This window comes from Onychostruthus taczanowskii, unplaced genomic scaffold (assembly GCF_017590055.1).
Source record: "Onychostruthus taczanowskii isolate IOZ18803 unplaced genomic scaffold, ASM1759005v1 scaffold61, whole genome shotgun sequence".
Lineage (NCBI taxonomy): Eukaryota > Metazoa > Chordata > Aves > Passeriformes > Passeridae > Onychostruthus > Onychostruthus taczanowskii.
In genome coordinates this window covers 1,768,481-1,787,878 of record NW_024503790.1, presented here as the reverse complement: position 1 = coordinate 1,787,878, position 19,398 = coordinate 1,768,481, and the positions used below count along the sequence as shown (strand labels likewise).

Genomic DNA, 19,398 nt, shown 5'->3' with positions numbered 1-19,398 from the left:
TTAATCCATTCTGCTGCTGCTCCCACTCACCATAACTCTCCTGTCTTGGACAGGTGTGCAAGAGGGGAGCCACCTGTAGGTCCATGCATTCCCTCTTTATACAAATTTTGAAAGGATCCAACATTCAATCAAACACATATGTTACAAAAAGGCCTCCAAATCCCTTCTCTAAACTGGAATATTTAATTGGAAATAAGATAGCCAGGGTTTTATTTTGGATTCAGCTTCTAATTTGTATATCCAAGTGCAAACCATCTTTCTTCCGAGTACTTTGATTTACCAGATTTAAAACAGAATGCTTTGTTCTGTTTAAGAGGGTGACAACAGACATATTGTGCAGGAAGGAAAAAGCACAAATCTTCCCATCTGTCATTATTTTAGAGAAAACATTAAAAGAGATTTGTGCAGAGACATCCCTTGGCAGAGATATCAGCCTTAGTGGAATTTGACTTCTTTATGAATATTTGAAAGATGGGTCTTTCCCAGTTTCATGGAGAGCTGAATGTGGTCACTGAGGTGGCAATAGCTACAGATGGTAGTCATTGCCAGGTGAGGTCAGTAGCTGGAGCTGACAAAAGCTGTTCTGCTGTTCTGTACTGTTCTACTTATGATTTGAATTCAGGATCCTGGTACATTTTGTAAAGAGGTAAGGTTTGGGGCATAGCTGGGGAGAAATTAGTTCCATGATTACGGGGTGGATCCTGTTCTTTCCTTTCCCCAATACTGATGGAGAAATTGAGCATCATTTGACCTGAAATCCATCAGCCTAGTTTTCCTCCATTATATTTTGTATGTGGAAATACTGTGGTACATGATAGCTAAAAAAGACAAGATTATAAAGTCAAGAACATGAGACAAATCCTTTTTGACTTTATTCATGATGCAGTTCTGAAGTGGTTGGGAGAACTGAGGCTAATCATGGTTTCAGTCTGTATGTGCCATATGTTTATAATGTTGATTGATGTTACTAAATTCAAATATATCATTATTACTTGATTAGAACCAGTTATCTCCTGTCCCTGGAGGGCCAGATTAAATTTGAGGTGAGTTTAAATGATTGCCTTCTCTGGGAAGCTGTTCTGGCAGGTGTATGCAAAGCTGAGACAAGAAGAAAAGCTCAGTGCCCTGTGGCTATTTATTTGGTAGCCATTCGTTGCAAACCCCTTAATATGCATCTGGCAAATGCTGAGAATCTGGAATTCCTGGTGCTTGCTGAGGTGGCAAAGGCTCTCATCAGCTCTCAGCTGGCCCATTGTGGAGCCCACACTGTGCTGGAGCTCTGCAATACTGCTTTTCCCTCCCAGCAAATGTGAAACTGTTCACCTTTGGCTTTGGAGATGCTCATTAATGCTCCAACATTTACTCTACTACAGCTTTATGGTCAGGATTGTGTTGTAAATCTCTGACGTTATATGGGAGAGAGCTTGATAAGAAACAAAACACTGCTGGTTCCTGCTTTCTTTTGTGATTTGTGATTTTTTTTTTATTTAAGGCATCCCCTCTTTGCATAACCAAAACACAAAGACTGGCTCTGTGTTTCACCTTTTTTTGCTAAATATCCTACTTAGCAATTTTTTTTCTTCTCTGCTTTCTGGCTAATAAAAAATAGGTGATACAAAACCTTTTGCAGCCTAAGCAGCAGGGTTAGCTAAGAAATTTACTTTAACATTTTTCACTGACTTTTTTCTTTCAAAACTGATGAATGTTTTTATTTATTTTGCAAGCATTTATATCAAGTTTGGGAACTTAGCCAGTTTGGATGCCTGTGAGCAATGTGGTGTCTCCTTGTTGGAAGCCAGAGGGGCTGCTCTGGCCTGGAAGCACTCAATCATCACAACTCTTACTGAAAACAGTTCTTTCCTGGTATCAGTTTCTCAAACATATTTGTTCCCAGAATGGTAATACTTTTTAGTGGCATGATGGACATTTCTGAGATTTCTTGAGTCAGGGACTGGGGGATGCCTCAAGACAAATAAATCATGGAACTGGGGAAAATGGCCATCAAAGCCAGTTCCTTTTGCCAGAGGATTATCTGTTCCCCAAGTCTCCACTAAGTAGCAGTGCCTTCCAATCCTAGAAGCAGATCTCAGCACTTCTTCAGGAGGAAAAACAAGCTTGGCTGAGGCTGGTAAAGTCTGTCATATAGAGAATCTTTCTAAGCAAACTTGAGGAGACTGAAAAAAATAGTTATAAAAAGAGGTTATCTACTTGTCTAGATTCTGCATACAAGCTGCTTTATTGCAAAACTAAAGTTTCTTTATTATGTTTGGGATGCATTCTGGCAATAGGAAATGTTTGTGCTCCCTCATGGATAAGTTTGGGACCGCTTGAAAAGGCTCTGTTAAAATAAAGGGTTTCTTCTTCTAATTTTTGTGAGAATATGAGGAAGTCTGGTTGCTTCTGAGTTCTTGAAAATTTAATATATTTTGAGTGACAGATAGTATTGTCAATATCAAAGATAATGGAAGACTGGAAATCTCGCAGGACTGTATAAAAGAGAACAATTCTAATAAATATTACACATTTGTGCCTTGGGTTTGTAGGGGAGAAAAGCCCATCATTTGCATTCTCTTCCCACTGAACACAGTAAAGTTGGTGTAGTGGTTTTGGTTTGCCAATTTAAGATTTCTCCAATTTTAAAACTTCCCAACCAATGCTGATGAGTGTGGCAGGTTTGGTGCTGGTTAATCACCAATGCAGTCACTTCTGGCTGTGAGGTAGGATTTTGATTCCCTGTTCATGTCTGGTTTCTGTTTAAATAACCTTTAAAATATACAAGCAATAGGAGTATATTTTTCTTAAGTATTGTTTTTTTGTGATTCTAGCTCAGTGTACATGTAAAACCTACAGTTTTGATATCTTAATAACCAAGCAGTAGATTTATGTAGCTTTTTACTACTAATAAAATTCGAAGATTTAAGATTTTTGACCAAGATTTTTGTATTAGGAAGTTTGTCAAGGGTAGTCAGTTTTTGTAGGGATAGACTGACATAGCAATTGGAAAATGTTTTTCATCAGAAGGCTTGTTTACATTTTATTATCCCACTCCTCATGATCAAGTGCTCCAATAGGTCAGGGTTGCACATGATGCTGACTACAGTACAGATACTGTTTAACAAACGGGGGTGGAAATTTAAATTATATTGTTCTGTGTAAAGTAATTATGCAGTGGGCCCACATGAGCTGAATTCATACCAAACCTTATTGATAAGAATTAGTTTTGCAACTAATTTATGCTCATTTAGAGGAAAAGTGTAAGGGTCTTCTGTTGTTTTGTTGGTTTTGCTAATCACTTTGTTTATTGAATAAAATGTGAAATGAAATGGTGGGTATTAAGCACTGAAATTAGTGCATTAGTTCAAAGTTGATTTGACTTAGGAAGTCTTGTTATTCCTGTGCTCTCCCACTTGCAAGCATGGGACAGCTCTGTCTTGAAACAGCTCCAGTATATTTTAGTAAGTATGTTAGCATTGAAAACACATAATTTTAAAATCTTTTCCTTGAGCATTAGGACTAGAATGCTCTTCCAGCCCATAGCAGCAGTAGAAGGCCTTTCCTGAGAGATGTTACCAGTGACCTACCAAAGCTATACCTAAGAACTTCTAAAATGTTCTAAATGCCCTAAAAACGTTCTTTTACGCTCTCCTGCCAAGCCTTCAAGTAGGAGATAGTGGTGGAGTTTTTTCTAGCTTTTTAACAAAAATGAACTGATGAATATGTTCTTCCCTCAGTGACTATGGAGAACAACTCATCTTTTCCTTTAATATTAAACTTAACATTATTCTGAGCTAGGTATAATTGCAAGGACATCTGCTTGTAAACAAAGACTTAAGTTACTGTCCAGCAGCTTAGCCAACAGCATTGGCTCTCATATCTTGAGAGATGTTTTCCCACCTTCTCCTTTCATCCAGAGAGATTTTGTAATTATCTTTTTTCAGCTAGAAGGAGAAATCCATCCCCTTGACTCTAATCCAGTAAACTGCCCTGATTTCCAGCAGCAACACTGTGGCTAAAAACCCCTGGCAGCTCTGCCTGGCTGGAATATTAGCCCTCAGGGCCTTTTCTGAATGCCTGGATGCTTTTCTGCAGTGTTTTTGTTTCTGTTCAGTCTCCAGCATGGTGGCTAGAAAACAGCTCTGGAGTGCTTTTAAGAGTGTTATAACATTTAGGGAGATTCTGTCTGAGCACAGACTGCTCAGCTCTGCAGGGAGAGGAGCAGTGCCTTCATGGAAGGAAGGTGAAAGAGAAGGAAAGCACAGAACGTTGTATTTTCTTAATGTGTGTTTTGAATGCACCAGGTTAATAAAATAGTGTGTATACAAAATAGGCTGGGAGAGGGGAGTCACAGCATTTATTGCTTTTGCAGAAATGGTCCTAAGCACAGGGAAAAGCAGCTGCAGGGAGAGGCTTATCCCAGTCAGAGCCTTATCCTAGTCCACAAAATTACCTGTCACTCTCACTGTGCTGTAGATCATTTGTTACAAGAGAGTAATTTATGATTATTAACAACTACTGCTGTGTATTCTTGTAAGTCAAAGTCTTTCTCCTTTCCCTCCCCATCTTTTCCTTCCCTTTGCTTAAATCTAACCATAAATAGATTTGAGACAGTTAATTCTGCTTTGGACAGTCAAGAAAGTAAGAAACAAAAGGAGTAATTGAGTGCACCAGGAAGTGGCAGAAGAGCATTGCTAATTGTGAAATAATAAAAGAAAACAGTCAATTTTGTCAGGAAGTGTTGTCAAGGAAGATAACTTGGAAGTAATTAACTGTCTGACATGCTGGAATGTGCCTGCCAATGGCTCTTCAAGTCATCAGGTCATGAAATGTGACAGCCATTTATCACTTCTGTGAGGCTGCTGCCAAGCTTTCCCTTGGGAAACTAGCTGGAGTTAGAGTGCTCTTTGACTACTTTGTTAAAAAAATGACATGGGTCTGTTTTAAGTGCTTCCTATTGTTGGGTGCCAGTCATCTTGAACTGTGATTGTGGTGTATTCTTAGTCTGGCTAAATCTGATTTTAGTTCAACCACTCTGAAGGCCCAATATCCAGGAGTATTTAACTTAACCTTCACAGGTATCCACAGTATGTCTGGGAGCTGGATTCTTTACTTGTCAGGAAAGGAGGCTTCCAGAGACAGAAGAAATGTAGCATTCATTTGAAAAATTTACCCTTTCTTGGTCTGTGTGTTACTCCCTTCAGTTCTTTAGATTTGCTTCTCTTTACTGCCCTCTCATAAGGGGGAAGTCATGCAGCCATTCTGATGATGGCAGGCAAAAAAGAGCATTTCTGAGAGCTCCTGTGTCTGTGGTCCTGTCCAAAGAGCATTGAAAGTCTCTTTGCACTGCTCTCTGTTGCCGTGTTTTGTTTTGTTAATAATGATGCTATTTCCATTCCAAACATTACCTGATGTTAATATTGGGCTGTAGGATGTGTTGTAGGTGCTCAGGTGTTGTGATGTTGCTTTGAGTAATTTGCACTTCTGGTTCTCCAGAGTCAGTAGGGAAAGAGGAGGGCAATGAACCAGAGGCTGTTCATAAACAAGCTTTATAAAATAGCAGAAGCTTAATCAAAAGTTAATTTCCTCATTAAATTGGGGTTTAGGAGTACTCACTGAGTACCTCATTTCTGATAGTAAAATAAGGAAACAAATGTGAAATAGAAATAATTTCAGAGAATAGCTGTACCTCATGAACTAGAGAATCAGGTGCAAGAGTAGACTATTTGCTTGTGCTTCATAAAATTCAGCAGGCCTTGCAAAACAAGTACAGACTGAGGATTGGTTGTGATGGCAGCAGTTTCTGGCATGTTCTTGAAAACTAGCAAAAGAAAAGTGCCAGTGCTGGTTAGTACCAAGGCAGAGGCTTTGTATGAAATGTGAAACTGAAATTAGGGTTGCACATTTTTTATGTAATTTCCTGGTGACATTTGTCAGCTGTTTTAATGATATAGACTGCATCATTAAATTCTGCTTTGATTTTTAGAGGAGTTGGTGGTTTGTTTCAGAGAATGGGGAGGAAAAAAGTTAGTACTGTAAAACTCTTAAGTACAGCTGTTTGAAAAATCATGCCTTTAAAATTATTGGCAACTATTCTTCTCACTATGCAGGCTGTTACATAGAATTGATAATCATATACCATCTCTATTTTGTGTAACAAGTCTTCAGACTATGTGCAGAGAATGTGTGCACCTATTGTTTTGAAAATATATGGTCATTGTGTAGTTTATGTAGTTTCATTGTTCATGTGGAAGTCTAAACAAAGAGTGTTCCATTGGTAATTCGAAATTATAGACTTTGGTATTATCAAGTAGAAGCTTCTACCAACGCCTAATATGCCAATTGTGTTAAATAATCTTTATTTTCCTCCCTTTCCAGCATTAACAATAAACTCCAACAGCCAGAAGCAGCTGCTGGTGTGCTGGAATATGCCATGAAGCACTTTGGGGAGCTGGTGAGTCCTACTGGATAATCTGCTTCTTCATGTCTTAGGTTTTTATGGTTTCTGTACTTAGTTTTTTTGGTGGGTGGTGGTGTGTTTTCTCAATCAATCACATCGAGGTTCTATCCCTGCTTATAATATTTCATTGTTCATAAAGAAAGGCCTTGCTGCTTACAGGGATGTTCAGTGGGCACTTTGCAGCAAATGCTGGGTACAGGAGCTGCAGGAAGCTGATTTGGAGGAGAATTTTGCAGCTGCTGTTGATACTAAATGCAGCTGTGAGCAACTAGCAGCTTGAAGACATAAGTCCTGTTATTTAGGATAAACTGGGAAGGGAGGGAGTTCTTGTTCTAAGCTTAAAGGATTTGAGAAACTGCATCAACCCTCAAGATAAGGATTTAATGGAAGTTAACCTCTAGTCTCTCTCAAAAGTGTTCACAGGCATTATTTAGAATAGCAAGTTAACCAGTCCCTTACAATTTAGACTGCTCACCAAAATCAAATAACCCCATTATGTATTTGTTGTGTGTCTTTCTCAGAATGATGTACCTTTTATTATTCCTTCTCATTTTATGAGTAATTTAATTTGTGTTCAAAGACCAAACCACCTATGCTCTCCTGATAGTTCTACTGGTAAATAAGATGATTTTGCAATGGTAATTGTTGCAATGTTTTAGGATAATTAGGAAAAGGAAGGCAACTATGGAAGCACAGTAGACCAGCCTCTCTAAGTAATAACCACTAGAAAGTGGGACCAGGTATAAGCACAAAATGGTGGAAATCCTCTGGTGTAGGATTATGTGTGGTTTTGACCTAGACTGGAAAATAAGTCCTTTCTGGGAGAAGTACAGACTTCAAAACATCTTTGCAGCTTCTTATAATTCCTTGGGTGGATTGAGCAAAGTTCTGCATTACCTAATTCTGACTTCACTTTTTAGCAGCAACACAGTCTAGCAGTAAATGTAGTTCAAAGCACAGAGCCTGCCAGAATTGAAAATAAATAAAAAGAAATTAAGAGGAGCTGTGAGCTCTGCTTTCAGGGACCTAATTGAAATATGACTTAGCTGAGAAGTTAAAGGGCTAAGTGGAAGACCTGGCATGCAAATCGTGGTTTATAGTGACCCTGCCCACAGGTCTGGGAAAATAATCTGCCTATGTCAAGACATGAGCTGCCAAAGACTGAGCAGAAAAACACTGGCAGAGAAAAGCATGGAAATATATTAAGGCATTTTATTTCTTGAAAATGAGAAACAAAATCTAGAAAGAAAGACTTAAGAAAAGGGTTTAACTGATACAGATCACTGCTTGGCTAACTTTTAATGGCTTTGTTACAAACCATTGCCTTCCCTTGTGAAGGGTGTGATTGGGTCCCAACTTCATACTGCCTGCTATATTAAGTAATTGCCTAGCAGTAGCCAGATGCAAAGTTTGGCCTTTTTTTCTAGTTAGTCATTCCATTCCTGAATGCAAGGCTGTTTTTCTTGTTTGAATGCAGGTATGTGCAACAACGGGAAGTGGAATATGTTACAGATTTACCCTTTCTCCTGTTCCACTCACTCTGCCTGTCCAAAAAGAAAAGCAACAGCTGCTGATTTGGTATTTCAGTGGCACTGAGTAAGGGGGTGATGTTGATTAATCCCTCTGGTAAACCTGAGTTCATTTCTGGACAGGTGGAGCAGTGCCAGAATTCCAGTTTTCACATTAGCTCAAGGCTCTTCTCTGTGTCACAGAAGTCTGTGAGGTTATTTAGAATGATAAAAGGGTGAAGTGACCAGCACAGACACAGAATTTTATAGGAAAAGCTGTGGTAGTTAATACAGAATGATCAACATTAATCCTGCTGTTTATTTTTACTTTTTTTCCCCTTCCCTTAGGAAATTCAAGCTACCTGGTATGAAAAGCTTCATGAATGGGAAGATGCTCTGGTGGCCTATGACAAGAAGATGGACACAAACAAAGATGATCCTGAGCTGATGCTGGGACGGATGCGTTGCTTGGAAGCACTTGGTGAATGGTAAGAGGGGAATGCCTGAAGACTAAAGGAAAATGATGTCTTTGTGTTCTCTGGATGCTGTCATTCAGGTGCAAATTTTTTGCCTGAATTCCTATTTACTCCCACTTTGAGTATTTGTGTGGCATCTCACTTTGTTCATTGAAGTAATGACATCTCTAAGCCTTTTGGGACTGGCCATCTGGTGAGCTAAGGTCTTTCTGGAAGAGAATCTGCAATCTTATAATCAGGGCAGCCCCATTTATAACTGAGAGATTGTAGATAGAGAAAACATTAACTGAGCAGAACTCGTCAGAACGAGTCATAAAAGGAGCTCATTGTGACCCTCCTTTTTAAACTGATTAAAACATGAGAGATTTCTATGTTTATTCAGTGTCAGACCTTGTAGAAGGATGAGGTTTTCCTTACTTGTCTTTTTCAGCATTTCTTAAGCCTTGTCTTTATGGACATTTAGTATTTCAAGTTTTGTGTCAAACATCTGTTGTCAACACACAACTGATTCGAATCAGTGTTTGTGACAGGGTGAGCTGCTGGTGACTTACAGCTTACTGCTTAACTGGGGGCTTCTGTTTTTTCTGGCTATTCAATTCCAAGAAGATAATTGGAGAAGGCACCCTGTTCACTGTGGCGTGCAGTTCTACCCAGGGGCAGGTGTGGGTTCGTCCAGGTTCCGCCTCTCTTCTGAGCTTTGCATATGACAAGCTCTCTCCTGATGGGTCCTGACATGAACCCAGGGGATGGCACCACAGTGAGGAGATTCCTCTTCACTAAAGTCATTTTACTGCTAGAAACAGAACTGCTTGAGAAACTTCATTCTGGCATCATTTTTCTGCTCTTTTTGTTTCTAAGCAAGGGTGAGACAAACAGGGTGTAGCTCTTCTAGTAGGGAAAATAGGTCCTCTTACTGGGCATTCCTCAACCAGCTTTTATACAAGTAGGCTGTTCTCACCAGGGATTTGAAGAATTTTTTCCCCCCTGCAGGATGTGTATTTGTGTTAAGTGTCCTTTCTGAACCTCCTACTTATTCATGTATCAGCAACAAATATATGGAACAACAAAAGGACAATTTTCATCTGTTGGAGCTAGATATCATGAATGTATTGGTAGTCTGTAGTGACCAGAGCAATCGGAGTTCTCTTGTGGGACTGGACTCCAACTCTGTGCAGCTGTTTTTACAATTCAGAAGTGCTTTTGCAAAGTGCAGTCTGCTGCCCTGCAGCTGACTCTGGAGATGCCATCCTGAGGCTGAGGATTCCACAGTGTGGCTGCTGATACTCTTCAGTGGCCTTCAGCTTGACTGGCTGTGCTGCTGGAGTCTGCTTCACGGGATAAGGCAGATAATCTAGAATGATGTTGTGCAGCATCACTATTTCAGTACTCTGCTGTGGTATTTTTAGAGTACAGCCAAAACTTTCTTAGCCATTTATCTCCTCATATAGTTATTCCTGTAGGAGCCCTAGTGTTTTATCAGCATCTGTGAGGTCCTGATTTACTGCTGTTGCTAGGTTTGGCTTGGTTTTACATTTGCTTTGGGGTTTTTTTCCCCTCCTGGGCCATTAAGCTGTCAGAATTACTATCTTGCCTGTGGCAGCCTATTGGTTCTGTTTGACTAACTCATCTTTCTTTTTGGGAGGGGAGAGGATAACACTAGGGAAAGCAAGTTGTTCTCCCTCACAGTTGGCAGCAGTTTCACTGCTACAGAGTATCCAGCCTGAGAAATCCTGGAACTGCAACACCCAGGGTAATTGGTTCTATTAGTGCAGCGTTCACAGTTGATTTGAAAGAAATAATATAAAAAATCCTGATGCTTCCTCTCCACTGGAGATGAAAGATTCAGATGCCCTCTGAGATCCTGCCATGACAAGTCTCCATATGAGGTTACAGCAACATTCATTCTTCAGTCTTTGTCTTCAGATTTGATGTGTTAACTCAGAATGTTTGCTAGTAGGAGCCATGCCCAAGCTATCCAGATTGTATGTTTCTTCTACTGACACTTGCAAAAATTTTAAACATCCTTTTTTTGGTGATGGTTTGTTCGTTTTCTTGATAAATTTTTTTCCCTGTATTTATAACTGTCATTATCTGTCCAATTTTAAAGTAGGCATTAACAGTTACTGAGGAACAAATGCAAACTTCTCTTTGGATGTGTATTTTTAAAACATAGTGTACCTTAAAATTATTTTCTGATGATAGGATATTTGTCATCAGACTAAGCATGGTTGAGTTGGCCAGAGGAGTCAAATCCTATTCTCCACTCAGTATAAAAAAAACCAATGGGGCTGGTTGTTGTCTTATCAGTGGGAAGTGGTTGTTTAATGAGGCATAATTCTTGGAAGAGGCTTTTTGCTGATCAGAAATTGTGGATTCTTCTTAGGGGGCAACTCCACCAGCAATGCTGTGAAAAGTGGACCCAGGTGAATGATGAAACTCAAGCTAAGATGGCCAGGATGGCTGCTGCTGCTGCCTGGGGCCTAGGTAATGTATCCTCCTGTGCTGGTGTGCAGCAGCCCCTGAGGTGCAAGCACAGACAGTTTTAACTGACTTCAGAGCTACAGGATACAGGAAACAGCAACATCAAGTAACCACATTATTTACACTGGGAAATGAAGTGAGTGTCATTCCATATTGAAGTCCTTTGGAAAACTTGCATTTACATCAAGTCTCCCAGTGTGGACTCCAGTAACAGAGTGGTCTGAACAGATGATTGGTTGCTTAAATGCTCACTTTTGCTTGGCTTTACACTGAACAGAGCTCAGGCTGGAAATAAGATAAAAATAGTTTCTCAGATTTGTGGCAGACTCTTATTTAGAACAAGAACAGTGTCTGCTGAACATTTTAGAGGTTGTGTCTGCAGAGTAGACAATCTTAAGTGAATAAATCTCTAGTGGTCCAAATGTCCATTTGTATTGTTTACAAGATATTTACTAGGGAGGCTGATAAATCACTTGCTCTCTGCCAGCCTTTGCTGAGAAAAACTCATGTTTTGCTTTTTAGGGCATTCATTCATTCAAATGTTCTGAAAGTGTCAGAATTTTAATTGTTTCATCACAAAGAATGAAAGAACCTTTTCCACAAGGATAACAATTTGTCTAGAAGAAAACTGCCTATGTTTTTCTTGTCTGTAGCTATGTGTATGTTGATGTATATAACAGTGTCCCTACCAAAGACAAGCTGTTGGAGAGCTGCCTTAAATGCAAAAGTACCACACAGCACTCAGGCCTAGGCACTGAGATCTAAGCACTAAGTCATAGTTCTGTTCTGTTGCCACATGGCAGAGAAGGCTGCTGTGTTACTGAGGATATCTGTGTCTCTGCAGGTCAGTGGGACAGCATGGAAGAATATACTTGCATGATCCCCAGGGACACCCATGATGGTGCTTTCTACAGGGCTGTACTGGCACTGCATCAAGACCTTTTCTCACTGGCTCAGCAAGTAATTATCCTCTTTGTTGGTGTCCCAAAATTTGGTTTAAGATGTTCTAGGCTACAGAGTTTCATGGAAAAACAGGCTGTAGTAAAGCAGTTGGCTATGACCTATGAATTGCCCAATAATGTGTTTTCCATGGATATATTAGACCTGGGTGATAGCTCTTACCTTGTATTTCCAGAAACATAGCAGTGAATGTATTGACAGATAGTGCTGTAGAACAATAGAATGCCTTTGTCTTTTTTTTTTTTGGCTTCTTTTACTTCTGTGCTTCTTTTCTAGACAGGCAGGACACAAGGATTATCTCAGCAGAGATTCTGTTCTACAAGGCACTGACTGTAAATTTCCAGGAATGCCTGAGACACTTCGAAGATTCCTAATGGATTTTTTGTGCACTTCTGTCTCTTACAGCTTTTTCAGTGAAGTGCTCATATATATCATGTATAATAATCTTAATTTTTCTGGTAGCACTGATAAATCTGATAAAGGAATAAGTCTGATAAAGGAATGAGTCTATTAAACAGAGCTTGTAATTTGTATTTGTAATGCTTGTTTGTCACAGAGGAGATTTGCAGAGTGACTCTGTAGATGTGAAACGTGTTGTTTACTTTCAAGGAAGCTCAAGTCCCATGTCTCAGAATTCTGTGCTGGCTTGCCAGCTTAGATAAAGGAGTAATTCAATCTGTGCTGTCAAAACCCATAAATAGATTTTTGGATGATGTGCACAGTAAAATTAACCAGGCATTCAAAAAGGTAAAGTTTGTGATTAACCTTTAACATTTTGAACAGGAAAAGCTATAGGTGAGAGATTATATAAGGACTAGAACTAGAGCAGGATTTATTTCATGCTTGAAGAGCCTGTCTTAGTTTGAGGATGAGAAATGAAATTTGCTGTCCTGTAAAATTCATAAAATCCTGTTGGGTTATGTAAAACAGTGAAAGCTATTTTCTTTTATTGTGTGGTAGCAAGAGACATTTCTTTAGGCTCTTTTTTGTAACCAACTTTTTTGCACTAAAACGTGAACCTTTCCTCTAAAATTATTGTTAATGATGATCTCTACAATCACAGTAGGATTAGAAATACTGCGAACTTCGATTTTCTAGGAAGACAAACTTCAAACTGTGCAGGTGATGAATGAAGGTCCCTTGACTTCCCTTATATATGCCCTGGCCACTGTTTTCCTGTCAAATGTTTCAATTTATGGGATCCTTTCCCAGAGAGAGGAAAGTGAGAACAATGCCAGCTTTGTTCATGAGATGGAACAGCTGAACAGCAGCTTCAACAGCTGACTCTAGAATAAAGCACACTACCTTTGCCCCAATATCTTCTATTTCAGTGCATTGACAAAGCCAGAGACCTGCTGGATGCTGAGCTGACTGCCATGGCAGGAGAGAGTTACAGTCGAGCCTATGGGGTAAGTTTAGCTGTCAGCCTTCACTCCCTTCCTTCATTGCAGCTTCAGACCATCTCTAAAAGTTGCATAAAGCTTCAGAGTGGTGCTTGTCTTGAACATAAGACCTATGTAGGCCCACAGGCTAAATGGCTTTTGTCAGATAAAAAATACAACTTTGCAGGAGCAGCTTTGGGACAAACTACAAGTGAGTGAAGTGAGGTCCACCACATCAAAAGAAATAAGAATTGACATTTAGGGAGTTTGAGTTTGAATCAGCTGGTCATCTAGGTACCAGTGTATAGCAGTTGGTCCTTTATCTGTTGGGCAGCCTATGTACTTAAGATTTTGATGCCAAAATACTGTTCCTTAATTATAGATTTGCTCTGTAGTGATTGGGATGGAATGTGATTCTTTCCTTCAGGCTATGGTATCCTGCCAGATGCTGTCAGAGCTGGAAGAGGTTATCCAGTATAAACTTGTACCGGAGCGCCGTGAGATCATCCGCCAGATCTGGTGGGAAAGACTGCAGGTACATCCATGGAAAGGTCAAGGAGGAAGATGCTGATGGGCTGGCATGATCTGCTTCATTTTGAGTCAGTGTGGTGGCTCAGCAAATCTTTCCATGTCTCTTTCCATGCTCACATGGCTGTGTGCCCCATCTCCTTTGTGCTTGTCCTGATTGACTGGGGTTTTTGTTTGGGCTTTTTTTTTTTTAATTAATGTTCCTGAGGTCTCAGCTCATATGACACTTTAAAAGAGTGAACTAAGCCTTGAAATAGATGTGTACAGATGAGAGACACCAGTAACATCCCCAAGGCTGCTTATCTCAATATTGGATTATATGTGGAAATACTGGTTTAGATCAAGCCAGTTTGAACTTTTTACCTGGCTGGCTGGATTTTAAGAAGTGAATTCTCTCCAAATGTTGGAAAACTGGTCATAGAATTCACATGCTTGTAAAATAAAAGATTATCCTGTTCCTTTTGGACCTCTTACAAGAACATTTCCAGCTGATTGGTAACATTTGGGACATTACTTAGTGCTGGAATTGGCAGTGTTAGGTTTATGGTTGGACTTGATAGTCATAAAGGTCTTTTCCAACCTGAATGATGCTATGATTAACTTTGACCTTTCAGAAGAGACCTTTAGCAATGTGATTTTCCAGTACTGAAAGAGAAGTTTGTGCCTTTCTTACGCTAAACATCAAAAATGTAAAGTACCTCTGAAAATTTAAATCAGACAAATATTTGACACTATTTCCTTACAAGAGGCATCCCTACAGTGAAAGTGAATACCCTCAGATGCAGTAGTACATACAAGAATCCTGTTTAAGTAGAGGGTGGGTGATTCCTTCAAGAGAAGGGGGCAAAAGAAAAAAAGGGCATAACTAAGGTGAAATGCTGCCTGGAGGAAGAACTTGTCCCTGTGCAGAGTTCTTCACTGGCAATGCTATAATCTGCCACATTATGAAAGCCTGCTGTATATTTTTTAGCTGTTTGGGAAACTGTGACAAAGCTTTTAGTCTCCCATCTGCATTCCTGTCTGGAAAAGCTCAGGACCATTCCACTGGGGTAGAGAAACTGAAGTGGCAGGAAGTGTAATGTCTGAATACAGCTTTTTATAGTCCTGAAAGCAGTACAAACAGTTCTTTAATATTTTATAGGTGTTTTTAATAGTTTTAAAATGCCTATTGGAAGAAGTTTATCTGGGTATTAGGGAACAAGCTTTGCCTAACTTCCCAGTCCTCAACTTGGGAGAAAAGAAAAAGGGAAAGAACAACTTCTTTGGTGCTAAGGTCCTTGCTGTCATTGGAAAATCTTTTGTTTACCTCAAAATCAAGTAGTTTCTGGCTGAATAGAAACTTGGGAGGATTACTGTTACCCTGTACTTGGCCACTATATCAAGCACCATGGATTTAGTTGTTATGGTCCCTTCTACAGTTCTACTTCTCTGTAGTACCCTTGAATGATTGAGATACAGACTCATCCTGCTCTGACAGTGTTGTGCCTCTCCTATCAGACAGACAAGAACCAGACAGTGCTTGCACAAGCAGCACAGCAGTTGGAGCTGCAGTTTCTGGCAGAAAACCAGTTTAGAGGTGCCAGCCTCCAAAAGGAATACGTGCAAGGCAAAGAAAAAGGGCAATGACAAAAATATCTTTGCAACCATTTGGTTTTCTACCATCCCCATGTTGAGATTTAAACCATAAAAGGGGGAGAAGGCACTTTGACTCACTTTGGAGTTGTATGAAGAGTTTTTCTGATTCTTGGATGTGTTTCAGCTTCAGGAGCTTTTATCCTCTTTCTATTAGAGGATATCATTAGACTGCAAGCACTGAGCTGCCTGCAGATTGTGAGAGTCAGGGACTGAACCTTCTTCACACACTGCAGTGTTAAAGAAATAGTTCCTAATGTCAGTCTGCTGTGAATTGTGGGCACAGAAGTCTCTGTCTTGATGGAAGTACCTTCAAATTCTGAATCAAGGTTCTGTACAGTACACTGGAGACCCAACACTAACAAGTGCTCTTTTTTCCTCTCAGGGCTGTCAGCGAATCGTGGAAGACTGGCAGAGAATATTGATGGTCCGATCTCTTGTTGTGAATCCTCATGAGGACATGAGAACTTGGCTCAAGTATGCCAGCTTGTGTGGCAAGAGTGGGAGGCTGGTGAGCATTGTCAGGCTCTGTCCTCTTCAGCAGGTTTTTGGATGATTGGCTTTACTGTGCTGCTTCACCCTTGGACATTCCTAAATGCCTTCATTGCCCAAGTGGGATGGGCTCTCCTCTGAGGAAGAAACTAGTCAGAAATTGTTGAAATGCTAAAATTGTAACCAGCATAAAGTTCATGCTTGTAGACAAGGTTATTTTTGTGGGACTGATATTATACCTGAGAGCCCCTGGGCCAGATTTTCATTGCATGCTGTAACTGGAAGTTTTATGCACTACTGGAGTTTGTCAATAACAGCTCTCTCTGCTAGAGCAGAGAGTCAAATCTAGGATGTGGTGTTACTGTTGAACATTACAGTCCTATTTTAACATTCATCACAAAATTTATCACCAAATACTTGAAATAGAGACTTTACACTTTCTAGTGGCTTCTGAAGTGAGAATCTAATGCCCTGATCCAAAGGAAGACATATGGTTTATCATGTGGTATTCTTATGAGTCCAGGGAGTCTGCTGTGTCTGTGTTGTAACTGGAGGGGTACAGCCATGATGTTTTCTGAAAAATCCTTTTGCCAGGATTTTTATCCTGAGGAGCTGAGGAGCCTCAGGAAAAAATGTAAACAATAATTATCTGCTGCTGTGGAATGCAACAGGTGCAGCTGTGATTGGTGCATGTTAGTTGTTTCTAATTAATGGTCAATCAAAGATGCAGCTGGCTTGGACTCTGAGAGTTATGAGCTTTTGCTATCATTCCTCTCTTGTTCTTTCTAGCCTTCTGATTAATCTTTTCTCTCTATTGTTTTAGTATAGTTTTTAGTATATCATTTTAGTATAATATATATCATAATATAATAAATCAACCTTCTGACATGGAGTCAAGATTCTCATCTCTTCACTCATCCTGGCACCCTCGAACACAGCCATAGAGGTTCAGGTGTAATTTTTAGTGTTGGACAATTCTGAAGCAATATAAGCTGGAGGTAACAATGACAATTATGTTTTAACCTGCTTTTTGTCTTTTCCACTTCTCCAGGCTTTGGCCCATAAGACCCTTGTCCTGCTGTTGGGAGTAGATCCATCTCGACAGCTGGATCACCCACTGCCAACAGTCCATCCCCAAGTGACTTATGCATACATGAAGCACATGTGGAAGAGTGCCCGTAAGGTACAGGAGAACACACTGCTTTCTTTCACTGCTCAGGTGTTGTGCAATACCATACATGTTAGCTCTTCAGAACAAAGGCAAAGCTGGGTGTTTTACTTTTGTTCCCCTACAAGAGAGTAACTAATTCCTTTCCTTATTGTTATTCAGATCACAAGCTTTTTGTTTCCTTTAAAACTCTGTAATGCAGAGAAAACCTGGCCATAATTTTCTTTCATATATGGAAAGATTATTTTCGCTAAATCAGTAGCTAAAACCCAAAAGATGCAGCCAGAATTAATGGTCAGTAGTAGCTATTTTGTCCTGTGTAGGTTTGCTGCTTGAATTTTCATCCACTGTTTTGATTGCCAGTCTCTACACTGTACCTGTGGTCAGGGTCACAGGCAGAAAGAGGAAAGTAAAGGGGGGTTTATTACCAGTTTTAGAAGTGTCCTGAACAGTTTGCACTTAGTTGCTGAGCAGAACTGATTTTTTCTGAAGAGATTATCAGAAATTTCTAACTGAAAGACAGCTGAAAAGTACAGGGTTTTGTCATGGGAACAATTTGGCACCAGAGAGCCCAGGGTGAATGTTTTTGACATTGCAACACAGGCAGAATTTACGTAATCAAATCCAATAAGCTTCAGACTGGATAAGTTATCTTTTTTTTAATATACATTAAAGCCTCCATTTATCCCCATATTCTGCCACATCTTTATTTTTTCTGCCTTGGGATTGCCAGCACTGGAGCAGAGCCATTGCTGTGGGAACATTGCCACAACTAACTATTCTTTATTTGAATTAAAAAGGCAGAAGGAGCTGTTGCTGAGGCCCTGTTCTGTTGGCTCTGTAAAACAGTGAAATTGCCTCTTACCATCTTCAGTAAATGACCCCAGAAGTATTTGGGGTCTCTGCCCGTCTCTGAGGGAAACTGTGTTTTGTGGTGTTTGACTTGTGGTCAGGCAGTAGATGGACATGGAGCAGGACACTGGTGCAGTGGTGGAAAGCAGAATGAGAGGAGGCACAAAGGTTAAGGGGGTAGGAGAACATGTCTAAAATTAACTGATGGGAGAATAAATGGACCCCTTGAAGATGGGGGAAAGCTGATACCAAAATAGATAAATGATACATAGTTACACCTGGTGATGTGTGTAGTTTTATGTAACTGTGTGTGTTCACTTGATTTGGTATCCTAAGTAATAAGCTGCTGATGTAGGCTGGTATGGTGGGAAATGACTATTTTTCCTAGCTCAGCAGTTCAGGGTTCCTTTGTTGACCTAAAATGGCAGTTTTCAGTACTGCCATTTTGGCACTGGTCAAACCCAGCAGGAAGAAAGCTGGCATGTGAAGGGAAACAGCCATATGGCACTTGCAGAGCTCCACAACAGTCTTCTTAAACAACAGATAAAAATTTATATGTAAACCCTTTTTTCTAACAAAGATCTTTGCCAGCAGCTGCATTCTAAGCCATATCCCTTAGAAAGGATGCATACAAACTTAGGAATTCGGTTGTTCTGGAAAACTTGCTGCTTTCAGTCTTAAGTGCTCCATCAGTCAGTTTATGGCCCTCAGTTTTCAATATTAATGGAAACTGAAGACCAGATTGTTGGGTGTATCTAGATATGAGAAGGGCACGTAAAAAGATTCTATAGTAATTCTGTTTGGCAAAATATTTTGCCTATTTTTAAGGGATGTCTAGCATAGCTATTTATAAGACCATTATTTACACCCCCCAGTCCCTTCTGTCTAGGTTACCAGCTATGGAATGCACCATATTTATGTTAATGAGTATGATCATTTCTTTTATTTCACCTTGGGCTAATACCCTTTGTCCTCACCTCTGAGTTGTGCATGCTGATATTTGAACAAGATAGATGAGACATTTGAGCTCAAGTGGTTTTTGTCTCTAACATAGCTCATTCCTATAGATACACAGAAGTAAATTAGGCTTCTAACTGCATATTCTGCAGTTCCTAACCTGAAATGACCTTGCAGATTGCAGAAGCTTTATTCTTAATTCTTTCCAGTGAAGCGTGCGTATGTTTTTCTGAAATCTTTATTCTTGGGTTCTCCTACCCCAGAATACTCTCCAAGGAATTTTAAAAATATATTTTCCCTCAGAATTTGATAGTGAAAGTTGCTTTAGCACTACTGCCCTGTATAATATTCTGGCATAGGAGTAATGCACATTTAAACTTCTTCAATAACTGTAGGAGAAATCTAGACTTTAATTTGTTGAAACAATTCATGGTGTGTACTTCAAGCCTAGACAAATCTGAAAGGTTAGGAGAGAAGATCAGAAAGCTGCAAGTTTTCCTTCAGGCAT

The 19,398-nt window shown here is 39.9% G+C and overlaps 1 protein-coding gene across 5 annotated transcripts in view; it reads left to right on the top strand.

Annotated features, from left to right (window-relative positions):
- The window catches only part of MTOR (mechanistic target of rapamycin kinase), a 63,710-nt gene that overhangs the window by 28,862 nt on the left and 15,450 nt on the right, over positions 1-19,398 (top strand). For all 5 annotated transcript variants that reach the window (XM_041419421.1, XM_041419419.1, XM_041419422.1 and 2 more), the window contains 8 exons: positions 6,373-6,448; positions 8,311-8,450; positions 10,822-10,922; positions 11,764-11,879; positions 13,211-13,288; positions 13,689-13,796; positions 15,807-15,932; positions 16,965-17,096. In XM_041419421.1, coding sequence (XP_041275355.1) covers positions 6,373-6,448; positions 8,311-8,450; positions 10,822-10,922; positions 11,764-11,879; positions 13,211-13,288; positions 13,689-13,796; positions 15,807-15,932; positions 16,965-17,096 — 877 coding nt within the window. The remainder of the gene's footprint in view (positions 1-6,372; positions 6,449-8,310; positions 8,451-10,821; positions 10,923-11,763; positions 11,880-13,210; positions 13,289-13,688; positions 13,797-15,806; positions 15,933-16,964; positions 17,097-19,398) is intronic.